We start from the raw sequence: 23,549 nt of genomic DNA on the forward strand, positions 1-23,549 counted from the left end.
TTTTCTACCTCATCTCTAGTTCTCATGGTGATTTATTTAGAAAATACAATGGTATTTTCTTATGACTGAAGACCTCTTAGCACACTAAGAGGGCCCTAATATGCTACATAAGGAAATAAAGAGTAGATGTCGATGTGTTCATATCAGCCTAACACGAAGTTTCTCTGAAAAAGAACATCCAGGGAGGTGAAATTTAATAGGCTTCCCAAAGCTATAACCAGTGTCCAGAGCATGCCAAGATGAGACAAGTAGAAGGCAGATGACTAGACACAGGGAGAACTTTTAGGGGGAAAAAAAAAAAAAAAAAAAAAAAAAAAAAAAGCCTTGCCCACAGGTTTGTATTCACACGAAGTTTTAATACTCTGGTCATCAACATCACAGAGGGATGCAAGTAAATACACAGGATACCATAGGGATATTTGCATTTTTATATGAATATTTTTTAATGATGTCACAGAAATGTTAACTGATTTTATTTTTAATTAGTTGTAGGGTGTAGAAGAATTACAAGTGGTTATATTTAGAACTTATTTAATTAAAATGGATAAACTATATTTCGAGTGAATAATATAGATAATCTCACTAAGTTCCACTCCTGGCTATACCGCTGATTTAATTAATAGGAAGCATTGTGGCATATTAATAAAAAGCAAAAGCAAAAACAAAAATAAACCCAACCTTTGCTTTTTTCCTTTATTGTGATTGCGAGCCATTCTGAGTTCTGGATAAGTGGGTAGTTGATATTAAAGGCAGGAAATTTTTATTATTCGATGCAGTAGGCTGCAGTGACATTTCTTATCATTCCAGCATAACTGTGCCAGAGGGTCTGTAAATAGTATTTGCCGAAGGCAATTTTACACATTCATAATATTCTTTGATGTCTGGGCTGGGCCCAGCTGACAGAGCCCTGGAGGCTATCTTTCTGCTTCTCTGGCAGGCTGATAAACCAGTGCAGGGGATTATGGAGAAACAAAACAAACCCAAAGAATTGAATTCAGTAATTTCTGAATTAAATTCCCCTTAAGAAAGCCAATGTCTGGCAGGCTGTGGCCATTTAATAAGTGACTATTGAGTGAGGGGAGGACAAATCACATCAAGGTTATGGGGCGTAAATAATCTGAAACAGGAAATTTTACCTTCAGGAAACATTCTGGGCAGATGAGACTTCCTCCTTCTGCACAGGAAAGAAGAGATGGGAAAAGTGAAGTCCTCATTCTCAGGAATATGAATAACATTTAATCATGCACTGACATTTATTGAACTCTTTCTTACTCTACTCCTTGGTGAAAGCACGTTTTGTATATTTAATCTTTTAATCACCACATCAGATCACTAAGATAGGTGAGAAAACTGAGTCACAGACTGATTACCCAAGAGTATGAAGCTAGTTAAGTGGTGGAACATTAAAAACAAAAACAAAACCACTGAACACATTTCCTGTCATTTATCAGTAATTATCCATAAAATGATCCTGTGCTTTTCTTCCTAAAATATATACTTTCCTGAAATTTATTAATGTAGATTTTTATTTCTTCTTATATTTGTGTTTATTACTTGTCTCTGTCTAGTAAAATATGTTTCTTGACAAAAGGACTTTGTCGTATTTTCTGCTTTGTTCACCACACCAGGACTACTCCCTGGCACAGAATAGGCAGTTGCTAAATGTTTATTGAATCCATTATTTAAAGATGTAGCAATTTGTCTTGGAAAGTGTGCTTAGAGGCAAAATAGGGCTCTATCTTATACTAATCATAAAATGGTGACAGATCCAATTTAATTTCCCAAATACTGTCAAGACGTGAAACCTATATTGTACTTCAAATCAATGCCAGTGTTTTGATTTTCTTACTTTCAGAACAATCCTGGGTAGGAAAAGCACCTTGCAGGCAGGTTTTCTAACATTCTGGCAGTGTGGAATGGTGGCAAAAAAAGGTACTTTGAAGGCAGTCATGGTTTCGATTGCCAGCTCCATCATTTCTTTGTGTGGTGACTTTGGACAGGTTATGTTACGGTATGTCTTTCAGTGCTCATTTTGTGTGTGTGTATGTCATGGGAACTTCAGAAATTTCACCTTTCCCATTCTGGCAACCTAACCAAGAAGATGGTGATTTTCAGTCTTCTACAAAATATCTTCTATCCCCACACCGGGTTAATATTTGAAAGCTCCCCTTTTATTGTATGACTTCCATACTGAAGTATTTAGCTTTGTATTTCATTTTCAGTGGCGTTCAGTCTCTTCAATCTGGCACCCAAGTCATTTTGACATTTTATACCTCTTAATTTATTCAAACTTGCCTCCCTCTGCTTTAGGGGAAACACTCTTCTGCCTCTATCCCCTACCTGTTTTATCCATAGCATGCACAACCTTCTGTCTTTGGCACCAACCATCTTATTCCCACCTGTCTGTTTTACTTAACACTGCTCTCATAGATACAACCCAAATCCAGGCCCTTCATCCCTGTTGATTCCCTTAATATTCATTAGCATCTTCTCTATGAGCCTGTGGAATCAATTTTCTTTTCCTCAGCTACCAGTTTGTAATGTTCTGCCTGCCTTTAAGTTAGTAGTGTTGAATGGATTCAATTTCTCTCGAACAAAATGTCCTGTACCAGTTGGGCGTTTTTTCCCACTAGATCTGTTCCAGAATTAGGCAGTCAATAGGTTATGGGTAAATAATACACTAATAGCTACCTATACGGCCTCATGGAATTCATTGTTTTTAAACAAAAAATAATTATTCATTGTTAGTGTGAAAGATGCTGTGAGGTGGTATCTGGATCCTTATTTAGGAATGATGAACTTCTTCCCTCAGCTACTGAGAGTGCAGTGGACAAAGTGCTATGCCCTACTGTTCCATTTCAGAAAATGCCTCTATTGAAGACAGCCACCTTGCTCAAGATTGGGTGCCCCTTCCTGAGCTGCCAGCATCCATGATCAGTTTATAGGGCAGCATTAAAGTCTGGCACCCTTGCTCCACTCAGAACTCTGGAGGGTCATGCACTCTTCCAAGTTTTTTGTAGAGTTACTTATGACCTCCATTAAGACTTCCTGGCAGTCCACGTTCTCCCTCTGTCCAAACCTGCTTCTTTCCTTTCTCTTCTGCAGATATGAATCCCAAGACCATGCTCTACAAAACCTCCTACACTCTAAACTCCTCAGTGAATCTCAGAGAGTCCAACTGGTGACATTCACTAATCACACATTTTTTTTCTCCACTCATGAGGGGAGCAGAGGATATGGATGAAAGGAGAGGAGAGAATCAAAAGTGACAACCAGCAGGAATTAGTGAACCTTATATTTGCACATCACAAAAAGTTTTTGTTGGTTTTGTTTTGCTTTTTTCTTGGATTGTCTTTGTCTAAAAGGGTATTGCTCTCCTTCTTTTTTATTCTCATTATCCCTATAAATATAAATCATTGTTGTCTTTACAAATTATAATAGAAATATATGAGAGAAAGAAAATTAAAACGTGAACTGTAGTTGAATTGCATAGTTGGAATGAATGAAATGGGGACACATTGCTGGGACTCTCCTTATTACAAAAACCGATCTCCAGCCTCAAGGAGAGCTGATTGTGTGATTTATTTTATTTAAGAATGAGTTTGGAATGTGTCAGAATGGCCTAAAAATGCTCTCTTATGTGTTTTTATAACCACAAATTTGAACACTCAAAATTTCCTGAAATAGAAAGAGTGTTATTACCTTTATCTGAGACTTAAATCTGTAGTTTTTTAAAAAGTACTCCAGTAGCATGCATCATTATAGATTTGCCCTCTCTGTGAAATCAGCTGTATGCAGTCACTTTAGCAGCACTGACTAATTGGTTCAGTTCTGCTAATAAATGTATTGCCAATGATGCCTCTCTTTAGTTTTATAAACATTCAAAAATATTCCCTCAAATTGGCTAGCTCCCTAGTAACTTTTTTTTTTTGTAAAGATGAACACCTTCGGTGGTGAGAACAAGCATTTCAACCCCTCAAAAATAACAGCACAGATTTTTTTTTTTTTCTACTCGCCCTCCCCAATGAATATTAAGCCTCTTTTTTCTTGAAAAGAAAGAACAAATAAAGCAAAGATTTTTCACTTCTCAACTTCATGTTAGTGGCAGCAGTGGGTCAAAAAGTGTCTTTAGGGGCAGGCTTGATGCTTGTGTTTTTTTTTTCTGAGAAAAACTGCATTAGACCAAAAAAATACCCCTGAGAATTAATTATCTTTTTATATTATTTTTTACTACAAAGCCACTTACTCTTTTATTGTGTTGCTCTGTTGGAAAAAAAATCTTTAGTAGATGTATTTTTTTTTGTAATGGTAAAGGCAGTAAAACTTCAAAGACAGAGTGCTCTGCCTTTCTTGTCTCTGACAAAAGGGACTGAGTGCTTTGAATAGTTTCAAGGTGACATGAAGGTTTGGGACCAAAATTGGCACAGAAAAGGTCCAGGATAAGGAATTTGGGGTATCGCCCCTTCAGATGTCATGTACTCTTGCCTATAGGCCTATTTCAGTTGCTGGTAACATAAAATGTATGCATTTAGGTTATTCAAAAGAGTTCTCTTCCCTAAAAGTACAAGTTGTTTTCATAAACCTCAGATAGGAGAGGGATAAAAATGAACATCCAGAATAGGCTGATGCCAAGGACTCTGAAATGATAGGAAGCCAAGGGAGACTTCTTAATCTCTCATCTGTCTTTGTCTTCGCACATCTGTTGTTGCTTTAATTTTTCTTTGTCTTACCAGGTTACTTTTTCCCTTTCCTTGTGATGGGGCATGACTACCACCCAAAATAGAGTTATGGTGTGAATGTTTATGGCCCTTCAAAATTCTTATGTTGAAATTCTAGGTCAGGCATGGTGGCTCGTGCCTGTAATCCCACCACTTTGGGAGGCTGAGGTGGGCAGATCACCTGAGGTCAGAAGTTCAAGACCAGCCTGGCCAACATGACGAAACCCCATCTCAACTAAGAATACAAAAATTAGCCAAGCGTGATGGCAGGTGCCTGTAATCCCAGCTACTCAGGAGGTAGAGGCAGGAGAATCAATTGAACCTGGGGGGCAGAGGCTGCAGTGAGTCAAGATCGTGCCATTGCACTCCAGCTTAGGTGACAAGAACAAAAATCCATCTCAGAAAAAGAAAAAGAAAAATTCTAACTCCCAAGGTGATACTATTAGGAGCCGGGGGCCTTTGACAAGTGATTGGGTCATGAGGGCAGAGCTCTGAAGACTTGGATTATTCTTCCTATAGAAAAGTTCCCAGAGAGCTGCCTTGACCCTACCACCATGGAAGGACACAGAAGGTGCCATCTGGGAAGGAGAAAGGGCCCCTCATTAGACACAAATTAATCTTGGACTTCCTACACTCTAGAATTGTGAGAAATAAACTTTGGCTGTTTAAAGTCACCCAGTTTATAGTATTTTGTTATAGCGTCCCAGAAAAAGTTAAGTAGGCTTATAACTTTAGCGCTCAGCTGGACTGACACTCTTATATTTTCTCAATTTTAAATTTCCAGGAAAGATTTCTGATTAATCTATTCTGGAGTGTCTATTGCCTTTCGATTGTCTATAAATTAGGTCCAGGAGTGAAAGTTAAGCTGAAATATGATGGCAACTCCCATTTCAATTCTGTGGCTAAGGCAAAGAATAAATATAAAGAAAAATAATCAGGACAATTATCTGAAAAGTAGGGGGTGGAAAGCAGGAAGGCAGAGATAAAGCCATAAGTATCCATATTACAATTTGTGTCACGATTGTGAACTATTAGTCTGAAAAACAAGAAGCGCATAGGAAGGAATATCTTAGGCATAAGACTCAATAGTTAATTTCTTATGTCAAGCAATGTATGTCTGAATGTGGCATTAGCCTATCTGGAAGAATATCTAGAGACTTATTTAACTGTTAATTAATCAATTCCATCTTTCCTCTGTTTATTCATTCATTCGCCCATTCATCTGTTCATTCATTCTAAAGTCTTATTTATTTATTTATTTATTTATTTGATACAGAATTAGAGGCAGATAGGAGCATGGAAGCAAGAAATGTATCCAGGGTAAATTTCAAGGTTAGTGAATGTGTTGGGCAGAGTATGCTAATTGCTAACACACACACACACACACACACACACACACACACACACACTCTACAATGGTTTAAAATAAAAATCTCTTTATTCTTATCTATTAGAATCCTATTTAGATTGGGCATAGGAAAGAGCTTGATTTCATACAGATACTGAATAACTTGGGTTTTTTTCTATCAAATGATTCCTGCCATTCCTTAGACCCCAGTGCCATTCCTTACACCCCAGAGCATTTTGCGGGATCCTCTGCATCTGGCCATCTGATGATTGATGAAAGAGAATGAAAGGATCTCATGACAACTTTTAAAGCCAGGGTCTAATATGGCATGCTTCACCTCTTCCCACATTCCATGGCTCAGTACTCTGTAACACAGAAGCACCTAAGCTTGCTCGGAGGTAATGGTATAAAATCTACTCAGACACTCACTCAGAAAGTAAAAAAGAGGAGTGCTGCCCTCAGACCCTGAGCAAGAGAAGCCCCTGCTCTGGACCTATTCTTTTAGACAGATACTTTCAGGATTTCTTTCAGATATACCACCCCCAACAGGAAATGAGAAAATAAGGTCAAAATCCAGGGATGCCTTGGATACTGACATTTTCTGGAAAAAAAAAAAATGCTATTGTGATTATTTCCAGGTGCAGCTTGGTGGTCATCCATAGGTTCATCTTCCAAAAAGGTTCAAGGTACCTCCTGTATATAAATTGCTAGGTCCCAGTGGTGTCCAAGGGCTGAATGTTTGTGAAGAATTGGCACAAAACTTGCATGAGCAGGCTGGATGTGTATGATGTAACTCATAGTGCAAGATGGAACTGGAAGTGGAGTGACAAGAGAAAGGCCACGCTAGAGGAGTAGGGGCCCTGGGCTCAGCTCTTCCCCTGCTGCCATTTTCTAGCATGAACTCCAAGGAGCCCAAGCAATCTAAATTTAAATGAGCTTTTCCATGTTGTTATGAATGTATTTGACAATGTGGAAAGCTGGAATATATTTTATTTAGCAGGTTGCCAGCTTGATTCACAACTCTTAAACATTGAGATGCATTGTAGGTGGCCACCCATGGGTACCCTTCGCCTGGGCCCTCAAAATATTGGGGAAGCTCCTTGTGTTGAGCTCTAGCAGTGTCTGCCACTATGGACTGTGGCAGGTTATGCTTCACCTTGCATGCTTCTAAAAGGAGGGGGAAACTTAAAATAGCTACTTTCTATTAGACAAAATACAAATTTAATTGCTATGTTTCATCAAGCCTGATTCAATGGACCTCATTGGCTTATATTACCCTAAGCACTAATAAACTCTAAAAAGCAACTAATTAAAACCTCTGGTTTAATTTAATAATAAATACCTTTTATGAACTCTTAGGACATGCTGGACACTATGCTAACAAATTACATCATTCTATTTAATTTTAACAACCATATTAACTGTTACTCCCATTTGACACATCAGAAAACATAAGCTGAGGAAAGAAGTGGCAAATCTAGAATTGGTATGTAGGGTTATCGTAATCAAAAGTTTGCATTCTTTTCTTTTTTTTTTGAGACGGAGTCTCGCTGTGTCGCCCAGGCTGGAGTGCAGTGGCCGGATCTCAGCTCACTGCAAGCTCTGCCTCCCGGGTTTTTACGCCATTCTCCTGCCTCAGCCTCCCGAGTAGCCGGGACTACAGGCGCCCGCCACCTCGCCCGGCTAGTTTTTTGTATTTTTTTTTTTTTTAGTAGAGAGGGGATTTCACCATGTTAGCCAGGATGGTCTCGAACTCCTGACCTCGTGATCCGCCCGTCTCGGCCTCCCAAAGTGCTGGGATTACAGGCTTGAGCCACCGCGCCCGGCCAGCATTCTTTTCAACAATGGTGCTCCACTGTCTTAGGCTGGAATGGATCTCAGATAGCAGGAAGTCCAATGCTCTTTGTGCCCATTTTGTTTCCTGAATTATCTCTTTTATAGTCCTGCCTGACAAGTGGTTGACCTGCCTATGTATGGATACTTCCAGTGACAAGCTCTTTATATATTCATACATTAGGAAAGTTAGCATATTATAGCGGCAATTTTAAGTTATGAAATGTGATGCATTTATGTGTATGTATCTTAGCTGGATTATTTGCTAAATATCTGAATAGCTAGTGTTACTGCCTCATGCACTTGAAAATCAAGTTGGGAAAAATAACCGTATTCAAAATGTAAAGATTCCAATTTGCTGAGTTGTCTGTGTTTATTCATTTTTTGTGTGAAAATGAAGGGATTAGGGAAATAGTTGAGAAGAGTGTGGAGATTTATTTTTTTTTCTGACATGTGGCCTCAAATCAATCCTCCATGGAGATGTGTGTGTGTGTGTGTGTGTGTGTGTGTGTGCGCCTGCATACTACAATAAATAGCACAATCCTCTAATTTATTATCCAGAATGAAAAACTCCTGAGAATAAAAGTGGTTTTTATTGATAATTATGCATAAACTGAAATAGTCTGAGACAAATGGGGACCATATTCAACTTTGTCACAAATAAAAACAAATGTATATATTTTTGACCAGGATGCATATTTACATGACATTCAAAGAAAGGCAAAACATACCAACAGAACACAGATTAGTAACTGCAGGAGGCTGAAGCTGAATGACTGGAGCACAAGGGAATTTTTGAAGATGACGAAATTGTTCTATACCTTGATTATGATGTCTGCTATATGACTGTATGTATTTGTCAGAGCTCCCAGAACTTTGCACCAAAAAGTGGATTTTACTGTATGTAAATTATATCTCTCTCTTTTTTTTTAAGTAGTATGGCTAGGAGACCCTGGTGGAACCCTGAATTTAGAAGGAGTCGTTTCTTTTCACTTTTGATTATGAAGGAAAAATAAAAGAAGCATCTACCCTCTTAAGTAAAGAAAAGAAACAGAAAGCAGCCATTAGATTCACTTCATGACAAAGTTAAAGAAATGGTACCAATGTAGAATCATCCCAAATGAGTACAATCTAAAAAACTAGGGGCATTTCCTTCCCCTATTGGCACACATTGCATAGCAGCTAGGGAACCCTTTGGACTAGAGAATCACTGGTGTTCTGCTTGGGGAAGCAGCAGAAATGAAGAAGTGCTCAGCAAGGAGTGGCTTAGGTTTTGACAGAGGGTTAGTCCCTTGTAGGTGAATGCAGGAAACCAGGGACTAAATGGCAGGGGAGGTAGTGCTCAATAAACTACTCTGACAAAGAAGATTTGTTCATGAAAACACTTGAGACATCCCCTGAGTAATATCATGAATATTTGGGGAAATTGTTTTTACAGATGACTAAGTAAGTGGGAACCAGAGATAATTAAACATGAGTTATTCATATTACCGTGACTGCATTGATACCATGGATGGTTGAGGTCCGCAAAGCTTGAGTTATGTAAAACTTAAAAAGTATACTATCTAAGAGCATCTTAATTGCCTTGTAGGACATCTTCTTGACAGTTCATGTCATTTTCATGTTAGCAATATCACTACTCCGCAGGTCCTTAAAAAATACCTGCATTTAATTAACATTAGCTCAGTTTTAGTCTATGATTACTTTATTCTGCATCTTGTCCTAATTATCTGTTTCAAAAGATGTATGTATTTAATTTTCCCCAGGTAAACTGAGATCTCCATGACTCATTATACTTCTGAAATTCAAGGATCCTAAACTTAAATTTGTATTTAAAAACCCTAATGAAATTGGCACAATTATTGATATTAGCAGAAGGCGATGCACATAGTATTCAGAAGGGCCTCAAATCTTGGCCCTATGCCTAACTGTGAGAACTTAAATACAATCACCACATGTGTAAAAAAGGAGAGAATTCATAGTACTTTCTCATGGGTATAGTCTTGTTGTGGGGAAAAAATGTAGAGACAAAATGAGAAATCTCTTTATAGCTCTTATACCAGCATGTAACACATAGTAAGCATTCATTAAATGTCAACTGTATGGCGCAAAGCCTGAAATAAAGTTTCAATGTTACATACTGCCTTGACATCTGACACTGAGAGTCTCTCAAATGGCTTAACTGCAAGCTCTTCTCCTTGACTCTATTCCTGCAGATAAGGTTCCCTTACCAAACAACTTTCTTTATCACAGAGACCATGTGTAGTCTCTTTATCAATATAGATCATGTATAGACCATGTACAGTGGCTGCTTATCACTGAGTAGTGGGTTTCTCACTGCAGAACGATTCAAATAAGTCAGTCACATCCTCTCATGGGAAGCAGGGCTCATCTCATCCCCTTGTTACTATAAAGTCTGCCTCCCACAGCCCCTGATTGTTCTCTCTGTTCCTGAGTGTAACTCCCTGTGTGTGGCCTTGTACGGCACGTGGTGTCCAGCTCTCCTGGGCTGTGAGTTTAAAAGACTAATAAACTGTTCTCAATCTCATCAGTGTTGGGCGTCAGGTGTACAGCCCTCTCTCTAACAGGGCAAAAAGGAGGCAATCAAGCAAGCTGTTTCTAAATACAACTGAAAGTAGTAATAATGTTAAGTAATAATACTGTCCCTAGCCGTGTGACTTCTCTAAAACCTTAATTGAGAAAAATAAGTACCTACACAGACTGCAGCACTGAGACTGATTAATAAAACTTCTTTGGTTTTTATGCCTCAAAACGTCACAATGCTATGATTTTTATTCTCACCCAGGAGATGAACAAAACACTGTGGTTTACAGAAAACTATTTGTAGCACAGAAACAAGTTAGCAGATTCACTGAAGGATTTGTTACAGTCCTGAAGACTGTTGGAGGGAGCCTGGCATAGAATTGTAGACCTCTCCCTAAATCTTGAAGACTTAGGGGTATATGTGGGGAAGTGAGTATGTATATATAAGATACATAGGGATTGCTGTACACCTACTACTTAAACCAAGCTCATGAGCTACTGAGTGGAGATTGAAATGGCAATAGCTGAAGAAGTCAAGGAAAATGAGAGAGAGAGTTGTTCTCCAATGACTATATATGCAACCCACATATGACCAGGCCACACCTGCTACGAATGCTAATGATGCCATACAATAAAACACATAAATCATGACATGACCCCTATATGATTAACTGAAGTTAATGACATGACCCCTATTTGGTCAACTCAAGTCCACCAAAAAATCCCCAATGAATTGGCTTGAGGGTCTCCTGGGGGACTCCTACGTTGTTACCCTTGTCTGATATCATTGCCTAACTTTGCTTGGCCATTTTGTATCTCATTGCTGCCACTCCTACTGTTGTTATCTATTACCTCATTTATGTTCATTCCCAAGTTACTGACCTCTGATGTTTCCAACTTTTAATTGCATGATGCTGAAGTAGCCTCCATTCGCTACAGTTTTCCTCTTATGGAGTCACGCTAACTACTGCAGAAAAATGAGGGTTTCTTTCCTCTTCCTCACCTTTCGCTTATGCCCATTATACAAACAGCACTTTCACCTTCTCTCTCAGACCCCTCTGACCACAGGCCTGGTCATCACTGCCCCTTGCCCTTTACTGTTTCTTCCTTTTAGGCAAGAATTGACCATCGCTCTCTTATCACATTGACAAAAGCATCCCAAGGTAACCAAATTCTAAATGTCTATCCATTGATTTTACTAGATATACACAGATAGGTCTGAAATTTCAATTAGTTTCAGGCCAGGATCTCTAATATGTAAGATCTGAGAAGAGGCAGAGGGCTCTGCAGCCAGTGTGTTCATTCCCTCACTCATTCAGGGTCTCAGTAAACATATACTGAGCCTCTTCTTTGTAAGAAGCACTGTGTTAGGCATAGGATCATGGTGGCAAAAAACAAAACAAAACAAAACAAAACAAAAAGGCCTGATACTTACCTATATGTGATTTGCAGTCTAAGGTAGTTGTTCTTTGAATAGCTGCATCAGAATAAGGTAAAGCACTTGTCAAAAATGTAGAAATCTGGACCCACATTTGCTTCCTGAATCAAAATCTCTCTAGCAACACTAAGTGGGAAAGTTGGGTTCTTATACTGAAGAAAAAAGACTAAGTTAGAAAGCACCAGAGTTAGAATCATTACTGAAATGCTTGGCCAGAAAAGTCAATTCAATGAGAGTCAACAGCAGACATGGGGGGTACTTAAAGAGAAGATTTGAATCAGCCAAGCATTTGAGTCATAGACAGCTAATGGATGTGGCAGTTCCAAAATTTCCCAACAGTCCTTTCAGAGATATGGTCTGATCTCAAAGTGGAACAGGTATTGTAGGCTGGACTGTTTTATTCGGATTGCATAGTACCTGCATCTTAAGGAAAGGGCATTGGGAAGGTGACTTGAGATCAGATCTGTCAAAGCACAGAGCACCAGTCCACTGATGGCTGCAGTGATTCTAATAGTCCCTCTAAGATGGGAAGTCTACAGCTTTCTGACTAGGCCCTGGGAAGGAGTAGGGGCCCTCAGGAATATATTCTAAGAGCCATGACTGATGCTTCTCCCTTCACCAGCTTGAAGCCCTGGGTGCCTCTCAGACAAGACACCTGACTGATCTTTCTATCACTCTTTAATAGTCAATTCCCAACTTGTCAGTTAAAAGATTTCAGCAACTCCCTCAGGCCAGATAAATCCAAGTAAGTTTAAATTAGATGCCTCAGCAACATCAGTCATTCAAAAAGCTTCCAGAGAGAGCAAGTCACACCATCTCCCTCATTATAGACAGAGGGTCTTGAATGAAACCCCTTATTGGGCTTTGTCCATGGCTCTTGGGAAGAATTGGATACATTTGTATTACACCTCAGTTGGACTTTTTTTTACAGGCCTTAGGAAGGATACATGTTACATTTGCATGAAACCTCAACATTTCTCAACACTGCTGAAAAATTCTGTTTTTAGCAGAATGCTGTTAGCAATGCAAAAATCTGATCACTTTCCTCCTGTGCTAAAACACATTCAAGGACTCTCACCACCTACTGAATTGTGCCTTGCCTTCTTTTGCTAGGGTAGAGTCTACTACAATCTAGCCAGACACATGTTTTTCAGTATCGCCTCCACTTCATAACCCAAGCACTTTCATACCTCCAGCCAAACAGTTCCGTGTATTCTTTTCCAGGACAGACTTTCCTGAATATTGCTCCATACCTGGGCTCACATCTGCCTTTCTATGGAGAATGCCTTCTGTGCTTCCAACTGTGCTTACTGAAATTTTGCCCATCCTATAGAACTCTTTTCAAATACTACCTTTTCAATTATGCCTTTTCTCACACCAAATATGGATAAAATATCTCCAGTCTATAAAGTCTCTTAAGACCCTGCACTTCCATTATCTAACCATAGGTATAGAAAATTCCAATTTGGCAAAGCCTTCCAGCTTGGTCCCAATCATAGTCATCCTGTATTGGTCATCTATGTCTGGATCAATGTCTGATGCATAAAAGCTTCTCAGTAATACTCATCACATTTTGTTGAATATGATTTATTTTCACTTCTCTCTTTTTGTGACCCTCATCCCCTTTTCTGTCTCTTTTGTCTGTTTTTTATGCTGATGATCAAGCCCCCATTGGGGGTCAGTAAGCAATGTCATCTTCGAACAAATTCCAAACCTTACTGTAGACTTCAGGTGAATAAAGTTTGCTTTTAGCTTGTGGGATTAAAGAATGTTTGTAAAGCACTTTGGAAGGGAAAAATCTCCATGCACATATTAATTGCTATTATTAATTATTTACATTCATGTGAAATGTCTTAGAGAACTAACGGCAACCAGAGATCCTGTGTGGCACACTCAGAAACTTGGCGAGTAGAAACTGGTATGGAAATTTTTAAATGGCAAAGTCTACTTTGGTTCTGAGGTTAACCTTAAGGATAATGATTTTTCATTGTAGAACTCTGGCCAAAGTGGCAGTGACATCTGCTTTGGCGAAGAGAAACAAATTATATTAAAAAGTTCATATCTCGGCTTAATTTTGGCTTGCTTTCAAAAATATTAGAGCAATTAATTTAGATTTATGTTAGTGGTTTATCTTTTTCCATGCTCACCACCTTTTCATGCTTAATGAACACTTTTTTCTTTTTAAAGCCAATTAAAAAATTCATGATCATAAATGTATGATGATAAAAATCTTACCTCTATCTTGAGAACTTTTTGTAGCTCGCCTCAGGAGGACATTTTTTGAAATTGTGCAACTAATGTCGATTTGCAAACTGCATAGCCTCCTGTGTCTTCCTGTGGAATCAGTGCTGAAACAGGGGTTGAAAGCTTTTATTTATCTCTGAGAAAGCAGTTAATCAGTAGGCATCCAGATAAAAGAAATGCGACTGAAGGAAATCATGAAAACGTGCTTTAAGGTCCTTCAATATTTCTAACTCAAACAATTTAAGCAGTTGAAAACACAACAATAATCTTTCTCAAAATATGATAATTTCTGCCAGCATCTATTTCCCAGAAACTTGAGCAAAAACAAATGAAAATATATTACTTTGAAGACAACCAGAATCCAAAACATAGAATTATAACAAAATTCCGTTTTATTACTTTTCTAAATACACATGGTTGTATGTATTGCTTGTATACAAAATATTTCTGATTCCAGATTCCAAGGGACCTGGCAAATAAATAGGTAACAGTCAGCTACAATTAGGGCATTTTTGGGTAGCAAATGTCTCCTAAATGCTAGATAATTGTTTATCCTTTCAAGCAGAAATTTCTTGTCTCCAATTTTATGTATGAATGTATGTATGTATGTATGTATGTATTTATTTTTTATTATTATTATACTTTAAGTTCTAGGGTACATGTGGATAACGTGCAGTTTTGTTACATATGTATACTTGTGCCATGTTGCTGTGCTGCACCCATCAACTCGTCAGCACCCATCAACTCGTCATTTACATCAGGTATAACTCCCAATGCAATCCCTCCCCCCTCCCCCCTCCTTTTTAAGAGTGTCCTTTGTAGGGACATGGAAGCAGCTGGAAACCATCATTCTCAGCAAACTATCGCAAGAAGAGAAAACCAAACACCGCATATTCTCACTCATAGGTGGGAACTGAACAATGAGATCACTTGGACTCGGGAAGGGGAACATCACACACCGGGGCCTATTATGGGGAGGGGATGGGGGGAGGGATTGCATTGGGAGTTATACCTGATGTAAATTATGAGTTGATGGGTGCTGATGAGTTGAGGGGTGCAGTACACCAACATGGCACAAGTATACATATGTAACAGACCTGCACTTTATGCACATGTACTCTAGAACTTAAAGTATAATAATTTTAAAAAAAGAAAAAAAAAGAAAAAAGTGAAAGATAATAAATAATTATTTAAAGAAAAAAAATAATATCAATTATTACAGTGTATATTGTACTTAAAGTGCAAAAGTAAATTTCAGATCAGGGCCAATCCAATCAAATCCATTTTACATTTAGAAAGCTCAATCTAAACTGATTCATATGCTAAAACTTATTTACATTAATTCATTAATTTATTTAGCAAACATACTCCAAGTGCTAAGTACTCAGTTTGAGAAAACAAAGACCGTATTATATTCTGCTGTCAAGAAGCTCAGCCTGTAACCTTAAACCTAATCTTAATCCTACCTATATCTTATCCCTATCATACATAAACTATAAATCACAATTCTTCATGATAGGGTCTATGGTGGAAGGAAAAACAGGATTCAAAGTGGCCCAAAGGAAGAAATGACCCAAGAAAACGAATGGATTTCGTTCACTGAAACAATAAACTTCAAACCAAAGTAAGCCAGCATCAGAGATGGTCAGAACAATTTACTGGGATACTAGAGGAAAACAGAGAACAGCTATACACATTTATTCTTATCTTGTATTATTTATTTTTGTCTGTGTGTGATTTATAGCACACACATTATACATAATACAGAGATATATAATTTTTAATTAATTGACTCCTGGGAGTGATTACTCTTTATTTTTAACTTACGGTGTGCACAACAAAAAAGTCACAGACTATTGCTGGGTGCAGTGGCTCACACCTGTAATCCCAGCACTTTGGGAGGCCAAGGTGAGCAGATCACCTGAGGTCAGGAGTTAGAGACTAGCCTGGCCAACACAGTGAAACCTTGTCTCTACTAAAAACACAAAAATTAGCCGAGCATGGTGACAAGTGCCTGTAATTCCAGCTACTTGGGAGGTTGAGGCAGGAGAATCACTTGAACCCAAGAGGCAGAGGTTGCAATGAGCTGAGACAGGGCTATTGTACACCAGTCCGGGCAACAAGAGTGGAACTCCATCTCAAAAAAAAAAAAAATCATAGATCACTTATCTTGGAATCATCAAGCAACTGATTGGTTTTAACATGGTAATAACATAGACTTTTCTATTTTAGGAAGATGAGTTGGTGACAATGTGAAGGGTAAATGGAGTGCAGTGAACACTGGCAAACATAAAAGTGAAGGATGACACATTTCTGAATAAAAGTAAGCAAAGTGAAAATGAAGACTAGAGGACTTGGTTGAGACATGTCAAGGGAGGATGAATCAACAGGACTCAGCATAGTGTGGACTATAAGGGGAAAGGGCACTTAGAAGAGGCTACCTCTCAGATTCTAGGTTTGGTGACAACATTAATGGCACATCATTAATTGGGATATCTAACACAAGAAAGGATTGGGCTAATTTGGAGTAAGAGGAAGCCTGAGTTCAATCTGGCATTTGAGTTGTAGATGGGGGAGGCATCTGTCTAAATAGAGATGTTCAGGTAGCAGTTGAATAATTAGCTCTTTAACTGAAGAAGGACCAGATGGTGATTCAGATTTATGAGTGCTTTTAAACATAGATGGTAGTGGAGTTGTTTATCTTTTAAATGAGGAGGCCAAATTTAGATTTCTTGGAAGCACTTAAAACCTTGTGCATAGACAGAATAAATAGTTGTTTCCATAGTCTCATTTCTTAGTGCTAGAAAATTCTTCCTGAAACAAATTATTTGTTACATAGGACTTTTTTTGCAGCCCCAAAGATGGGATTCTTGGAGTACATACAATGAATAGAATGAACAAGACTGTTCTAATATTACAATGGCTGCAGAGATCAAAACAGGGACATTAAGCTAAATAAAAGAGTCCAAGAATGGAAAGACCAATACTGCATGATCCCACTTACATGTGGAATCTAAAACTGTTGAATTCATAGAAGTAGGAGTAGAATAGTGGTTACTAGAGACTGAGGATGGAGGTGGGAGAGTGATGGAATGGGAAGTGACTGGTCAAAGTGTACAACATTTCAGCTAGACTGGAAGAGTAAGTTTTGAGACAGATTGCACAGTAGGGTGACTTTAGTCAAAAATAACAAATTGTATATTTTAAAATAACTGAGAGTACATTTCAAATGTATCACTACAAGAAATGTCCATGTAAGAGAAGTGATTGATGTGTTTAGCTTGATTAGCTTGATATAATCACTCCACATTGTATATGTATAACAAAATATCACATTGTACTACATAAATTACAACTATTATTTATCAATTTAAAGTAATATTTTAAAATAGGGCCAAATAAAATCACAGAAAGGCAGAATAGAGCCAAGGGCAGGATGGCATTATAAAAAGCCTGAATTAAACTGGGGTCATAATAAAAATTTAGGGCCAAGACATGTAAGAGTTACATCTAAACAATGAGAAAAGGGACACATTTTGAACATAACCAAATGTCTTATTTCACTGCCTCTACTGCCCACATTTTGCAGATGGCCTGCTATAGGTGGATTTTAAGTACTGTCAATATAATAAAAGTTGTAAGTGTCACATGCAGAAGATAAAGATACAACACAAAATAGGCAGCCAATTTGCTCTGATGATTATTAATTGATGGTCAGTGGATTTTGACTGGTAGGGTCAGGTCTCTTGGATTTTCTCCTTCTTGTTATTAAAAAGTAAATTAAGTGCATACTACAGCAAATTCCAACTGCTTCCTTTTTAAAATGTTGAACAGTTAGGCTCTCATGTCTAATCACTATGAAAAGATGTATACAGTACCTCTTGGACCTGTGTGTGTGTGTGTGTGTGTGTGTGTGTGTGTGAATTTATGTGATGTTAATTCATATGTCAATATTATGACTATGAATATACATTTATCTTCTATTTTTCAAAAATATGAGATTTTAAAAACTTGTACTAGCATGTAGGTTTTATTCATGAAATATTTTTAATTTTTGTAACCCTTTCTCATTTTTAATTACTTTATAATATTCTATATTATAGAGTTACTACAATTTAATGCTAATGCAGTGGGAATTTATAGATCTCCATTCTTTAACTGTTATAAACAATATTTCAGTGATTCAGGGGGTATTTTAAAATTACAACTCCCTAGGAAACTATGTCTACTATATAAAAACTACTTATTTAAACTTATAAATGTCAACATAAAATATAGTATGAGAAGAAAGCACATACTAACATCATCTGAGAGAATAGCAGAAGTTCAGACAGAAGTATCTGAACAATTTCGATTGTATACATACCTGCACGTATATACACTGATGCATGTATGTATGTATAAAATTTACATGTGTTTTTATGTCTGTAGGGGTGAGTGTGTCTATGTTCCAATAATTGGATTTGTATTAGTTAAATGCAAGGATGAGTGTGTAATATGACTACTAAATTTTATCTCCCTAGAACTCAGTTCTAAACTCAGATGAAATTTAGTAGTTGGGTGTAAGGTATACTAACATTGTCTGAATGATATCTGAACCCAAGAAACCTCAATTTGGAAAACGTTTTATGCTATTCAGGTGTCTTCTTTGTTGCCATTGGCAACCTAAAATACTGCCTTAAATTAAATAAACTATAAACTTTAGTAATAGTTTTCAGTTAGACCTACATTCTGATACTCAAATGATGTTGTCATGCTCTCATTTTCCCTCAGTTTTCTTCTGGGGATATTTTTCACTTCTGGTATATAGAGTCTGATACATGATGGGTGTCTGCAGATATTATTTGAAAGGATGAGGGATGATGAGCTGCATTCTTAAAACTACAGAAGAATATTTCTTCTTCCATGTTTGCCAATAATCTGAGCAAAAGTCCCATTATTAGGTACCATTGACCTGGTATGACTCACTTGTTTATCATTGCACCAACATTGTGAATAGAGGATGAAACGCACAGATGGCAGGTATGTCTCTGAGACATGATACAGAGAAGGATGCAATTTGATAAATGTGTTTTAAAACACAGATTTTGTGTCCGATGGTCTGTAAGATATTTTTGGGGATCTGCAGATGTGTATGATATCTTCTCTGTCTTCAAAGAATCTACCACCTGGTAAAAAATCATTATCTGTAACACTCAGATATGCATGGGTTAAATTTGATAGTATCCACTTCTTTACTCTAGGGATTCAAAAAATCTTTTACTTGGTATGCCTCATGAAATCTTCAAGCGAAACTTCGTAACTCTGTGAAAATCATGTGTCGAATTATTATTATTAAAATAAGACATTTGGTATTCAATAATTTAAGCAGTTCTTTTTATACATAGTTTATATATTTTGTTTTTTATTCTAATAATTACTACATTTCTGTAAACAGACTTTTCCAAAGAAAAGTTCTCCTGAAAGTCTAATATTGTTTATTTTGTCCAGTAGAAAATACATATTTTAAAAAGTTTGTTCTTTGGAGAATGTAAAAATAACATTGCGATGAGATATTTGAGTCAAAGCTGTCATCATGTACAGAGAGCCACGTTGTAGTTTCTTCTTCATAGTGATGCCATATGTTCTGACTTTACTGAGAGTTACAAGTTATAACTCTCAAGATCGAGGCCAAATGCATGCAATTATTTGGAAAGCCAAGTGGAACTTTGTTGCTTATCCTATCAACTTTTCCATCATCTAAGGTCTTGGCTTAGAATGTTCTAGTGATAACGTAAGAAAAATGTAGCAAGAACATAGCATGGTCTGTCTTTCTCTGGAAGGAATTGAGAGAAATGTTGCTTTGTCTATCATCAGACCTTCTGTACTGAGAGGACTGAAGCTTATAAATTGATCCATATAAAATTACCCATATTTAGGCCAAAATTATCAAATGTCAACCTATGATTCAACCTAATATGAAGGCAAATAATCTATATATCTAAATTCATATAGGCAAATAAAAAGCTATCAAATTACATGAATATAGAGGACACAGTAAAAATAGATGTAACTTTTAAAATTCCGTGTTGTTTATTCTCATGTTTAGCTTAACCAATCCTCTCTTCATTGATAGTACTAGGCAAACTTTAGCTCAAACACAGCTGAAGTATCACAAACATTTAATTAGTGTGACCCAAATTAATGAGATTGAGGTTCTGCTACATTGCCTGCTTAAACTCACGCACACTGACTTTTTGTGGAAGGGGAGTCACAAGCAAGGATTTCGTCATCTCCAGCCAGTTACTTCAAATTCAAATAATACTGACTTGAGCATCTCATCACAGGAAATTGACATAATTAAGCACTCTTCAAAGAAAAATAGACTCTGATGTCTCCAATGCTATTAAATATTTATTGTGCACATCATCACAGTAAATTTCCTGACAGAGAGTGATTCTACCAAAGTAGATCAAATGAAAACATCACATTGCCTTGTTGCAAGTGTATCCACCTCTATACATTATTAAACAACATATATCTATATATGCATAAAATATAAATGTAGTAGCTGCATACTGTGGAGGCTGAGGAATCTATGAAAGAAAGTATGTTTAGAGTATGTTTCCCAATACTCCCAATTCTCAGCTCAGATGAGAAGCTTAGTATGCTTATTTCTGCCAGCAGATTCCTTCCTGCTGCATGTAATTAGATGTAAGAAGAAAATAATAATAATTAAATTACGGATAATCCTCTTGTGGAAAAATTTTACATCAGAGTAACAAAAAAGGGTACTGAATTAGAAAATCAACCCAGTTGTAGAGTCCCCGAATAGGCTTCTTCTAAAAGTAAAATCAACTTTTTTCTCAAAGGAGAGAAAAAAGTCTAGTCAATAGTATCTCATGGCTATTTTTATCTTATGGTCTAGCTGCCCAGAAAAAAAAATATTCATCAGGAAGATTGAGCAAACCAGAATAAAAAACCCATCTTTTGCTCAAGTAGGATTAACTTTTAACCTTTGAGTGTCTCTCGGTTCCAGATGGGAGAAGAGATGTGCCAGACATTTTGCAAAATTATTTGGTTTAAAAGTAAAATAACAATGATAGGATGGAATACCCAAGACTTTTAGTGAAAAATAAGAAGAGAGGTTGCAGTTAGCTGGCTTGAACTACTCAAAACTGCATATTCCAATTATTCAGCTATTCAGCTGAAGATAAATATCAGTGCAACCATTCTCAAAATAATCTCATACCCAGTTATAAAGTTAGCAGGCCATTGCCATGATAATTGAAAAATAATTTCTTCAGAGCAGCACCAGAAAATACAAATATTTATGTATTTTCTATACATATATACACACACCCACATATATATATAGTGTGCATATATATACACATATATATGTAAAAACTGAATATATGTATTCAATTGAATGTATATATATCTTATATATGTAAGAATTAAAAATATATAAATATTTATATCACTGTTGTCATGGAATGGCCATACTGCCCAAAGTAATTTATAGATTCAATGCTATTCCCATCAAACTACCATTGACTTTCTTCACAGAATTCAAAAAAACTACTTTAAATTTCATATGGAATCAAAGAAGACCCTATAGAGCCAAGACAATCCTAAGCAAAAAGAACAAGGCTGGAGGCATCACACTACGTGATTTCAAACTATACTACAAGGCTACAGTAACCAAAACAGCATGGTACTGGTACAAAAACAGGCATATAGACCAATGGAACAGAACAGAGACCTCAGAAATAACACCACACATCAACAATCATCTGATCTTTCACAAGCCTGACAAAAGCAAACAATGGGGAAAGGACTCTCTATTTAATAAATAGTGCTGGGAAAATTGACTAGCCATGTGCAGAAAAGTGAAGCTGAATCCCTTCCTTACATGTTATACAAAACTTAACTCAAGATGGATTAGAGACTTAAATGTAATCGTTAATAAATTAATAAAGATATATTAATATGTCTTTATCAACATGTTACCAGCACTGAGTATTTTTTTTTTAAAAGTATTTGCTTAAGATAGATAGATAGACAGAGAGATAGTGAGAGAGAGAAAGAGAAAGACACAGACTTTAAAAAGTAGTTTCAGGCATTTTTCCTTTCTCTGTTTTCTATTATCACATTTTATTACAATTTAATTGTTTTAAAGCTTATGGGATAATTTTATTATTTATATTATACATCAAACACTTCTGATTTAGAACTGTTTTTGCATTCAGTCTTCTACCCAAAGTTACCTAGGTTATTAATGATAAACTGCATATTGAGTGTTTCACTGCTCTTAAAAAATTTTCATGTTATGATTTGTGGCTTTCAAATTTTGATGTGCATTATTTTTTCTTGCTCTCTTAAAAAATAACAAATACATTGATCATTTCTTCTTTGATATGTACTGTTCTAAGTACCTTTTATGAATTATCTACTTTAATACACATGGTTTCTTTATTATTAAACCTATTTTGGACATGAAGACATCGAGGAACTATAGAGTTGATGGAGTAATCTGTACTACAAAGTCAGGCTATCTCTAAATCCTATGTATATAACCCAAATACTGCATTATTTATTTCCTGTAATACATCCATTTTTTTTTTCTCAGGACTTTTTGCAATTATCGGACACGTAAAATAACAGATGACGAATTTTTCTTACCTTTGCAAAGAAGTAGAAAGAAACTTACTTGGGTTTACATTTCTTAAATCAAAACTTTTTCCCCCTCAAAAGATAGTGATTTTAAAATAGTGCACTTCTTGTCAAAACAAGCATTTAACATAAAATAATGTATTTCATGGACAAATAAGGTAGGATATTAATCAGATTGTTGGTTTGGTTTTATTTGGGAATCAGCAAACTTTTCCATAAATGGCCAGAGAGTAAATATTTTTGGCTTTCCAAGGTATGCAGATTGTTGCAACTTCTTTACCTCTGTTGTTGTAGTGTGAAAGCAATCATAGGCAAGTACATAAATAACTAAGTATGATTGTGTTCTAATAAAGCTGTGTTTACAGAAACAGGCAGTGGGCCAGACTTGGTTCCTGTGCTGTAGTTTGCAGATACCTGGTTTTGTTTTGAATGCCTGGATTCTCAGAGTGTTTAATCTTTAAGATAGCTCACAGAGAGGCCATCTTTTACAAATTTCTTGGCTTCAGGATCTTTTTTTGTAGAGAGTCACATAAAATTAATGTACACTTTGTTCCTTTTTACTCTTGTTTAGCATTGAACAAAAATCTAAGTTTAATACTCCTTGCTCCTTTAAGAACCACCCACACTTTAATTTTGTTTTTAGTTAAAAATAGTCAACTTCCCAGTTACTTGTGAAGTACTTAGGCGATTATGTTTCCAGTATGAACATTAGATAAGGTATTGCTATGTGTTATGACTCTTAGTCTCCATAATTTCATTTAATAAA

At 36.7% G+C, this 23,549-nt stretch overlaps 1 protein-coding gene across 25 annotated transcripts in view; it reads right to left on the reverse strand.

Annotated features, from left to right (window-relative positions):
* LOC139357469 (endogenous retrovirus group K member 6 Env polyprotein-like) overlaps positions 1-23,549 on the reverse strand; it is a 340,316-nt gene that overhangs the window by 168,675 nt on the left and 148,092 nt on the right. For 22 of the 25 annotated variants that reach the window (XM_071074830.1, XM_071074831.1, XM_071074832.1 and 19 more), the window contains 3 exons: positions 14,117-14,229; positions 11,879-11,920; positions 1,137-1,174 (listed from right to left, as the gene is read on the reverse strand). Coding sequence is in view for 7 of the 25 variants with exons in the window: in XM_071074841.1 (XP_070930942.1) it covers positions 1,137-1,174; positions 11,879-11,920; positions 14,117-14,229 (193 nt within the window). In the remaining 18 variants the exon portion in view is untranslated. The remainder of the gene's footprint in view (positions 1-1,136; positions 1,175-11,878; positions 11,921-14,116; positions 14,230-23,549) is intronic. The other 3 variants (XM_071074834.1, XM_071074835.1, XM_071074836.1) reach the window with 3 other exon arrangements.

The sequence above is a fragment of the Macaca nemestrina genome, chromosome 12 (assembly GCF_043159975.1).
Source record: "Macaca nemestrina isolate mMacNem1 chromosome 12, mMacNem.hap1, whole genome shotgun sequence".
Classification (NCBI taxonomy): Eukaryota; Metazoa; Chordata; class Mammalia; order Primates; family Cercopithecidae; genus Macaca; species Macaca nemestrina.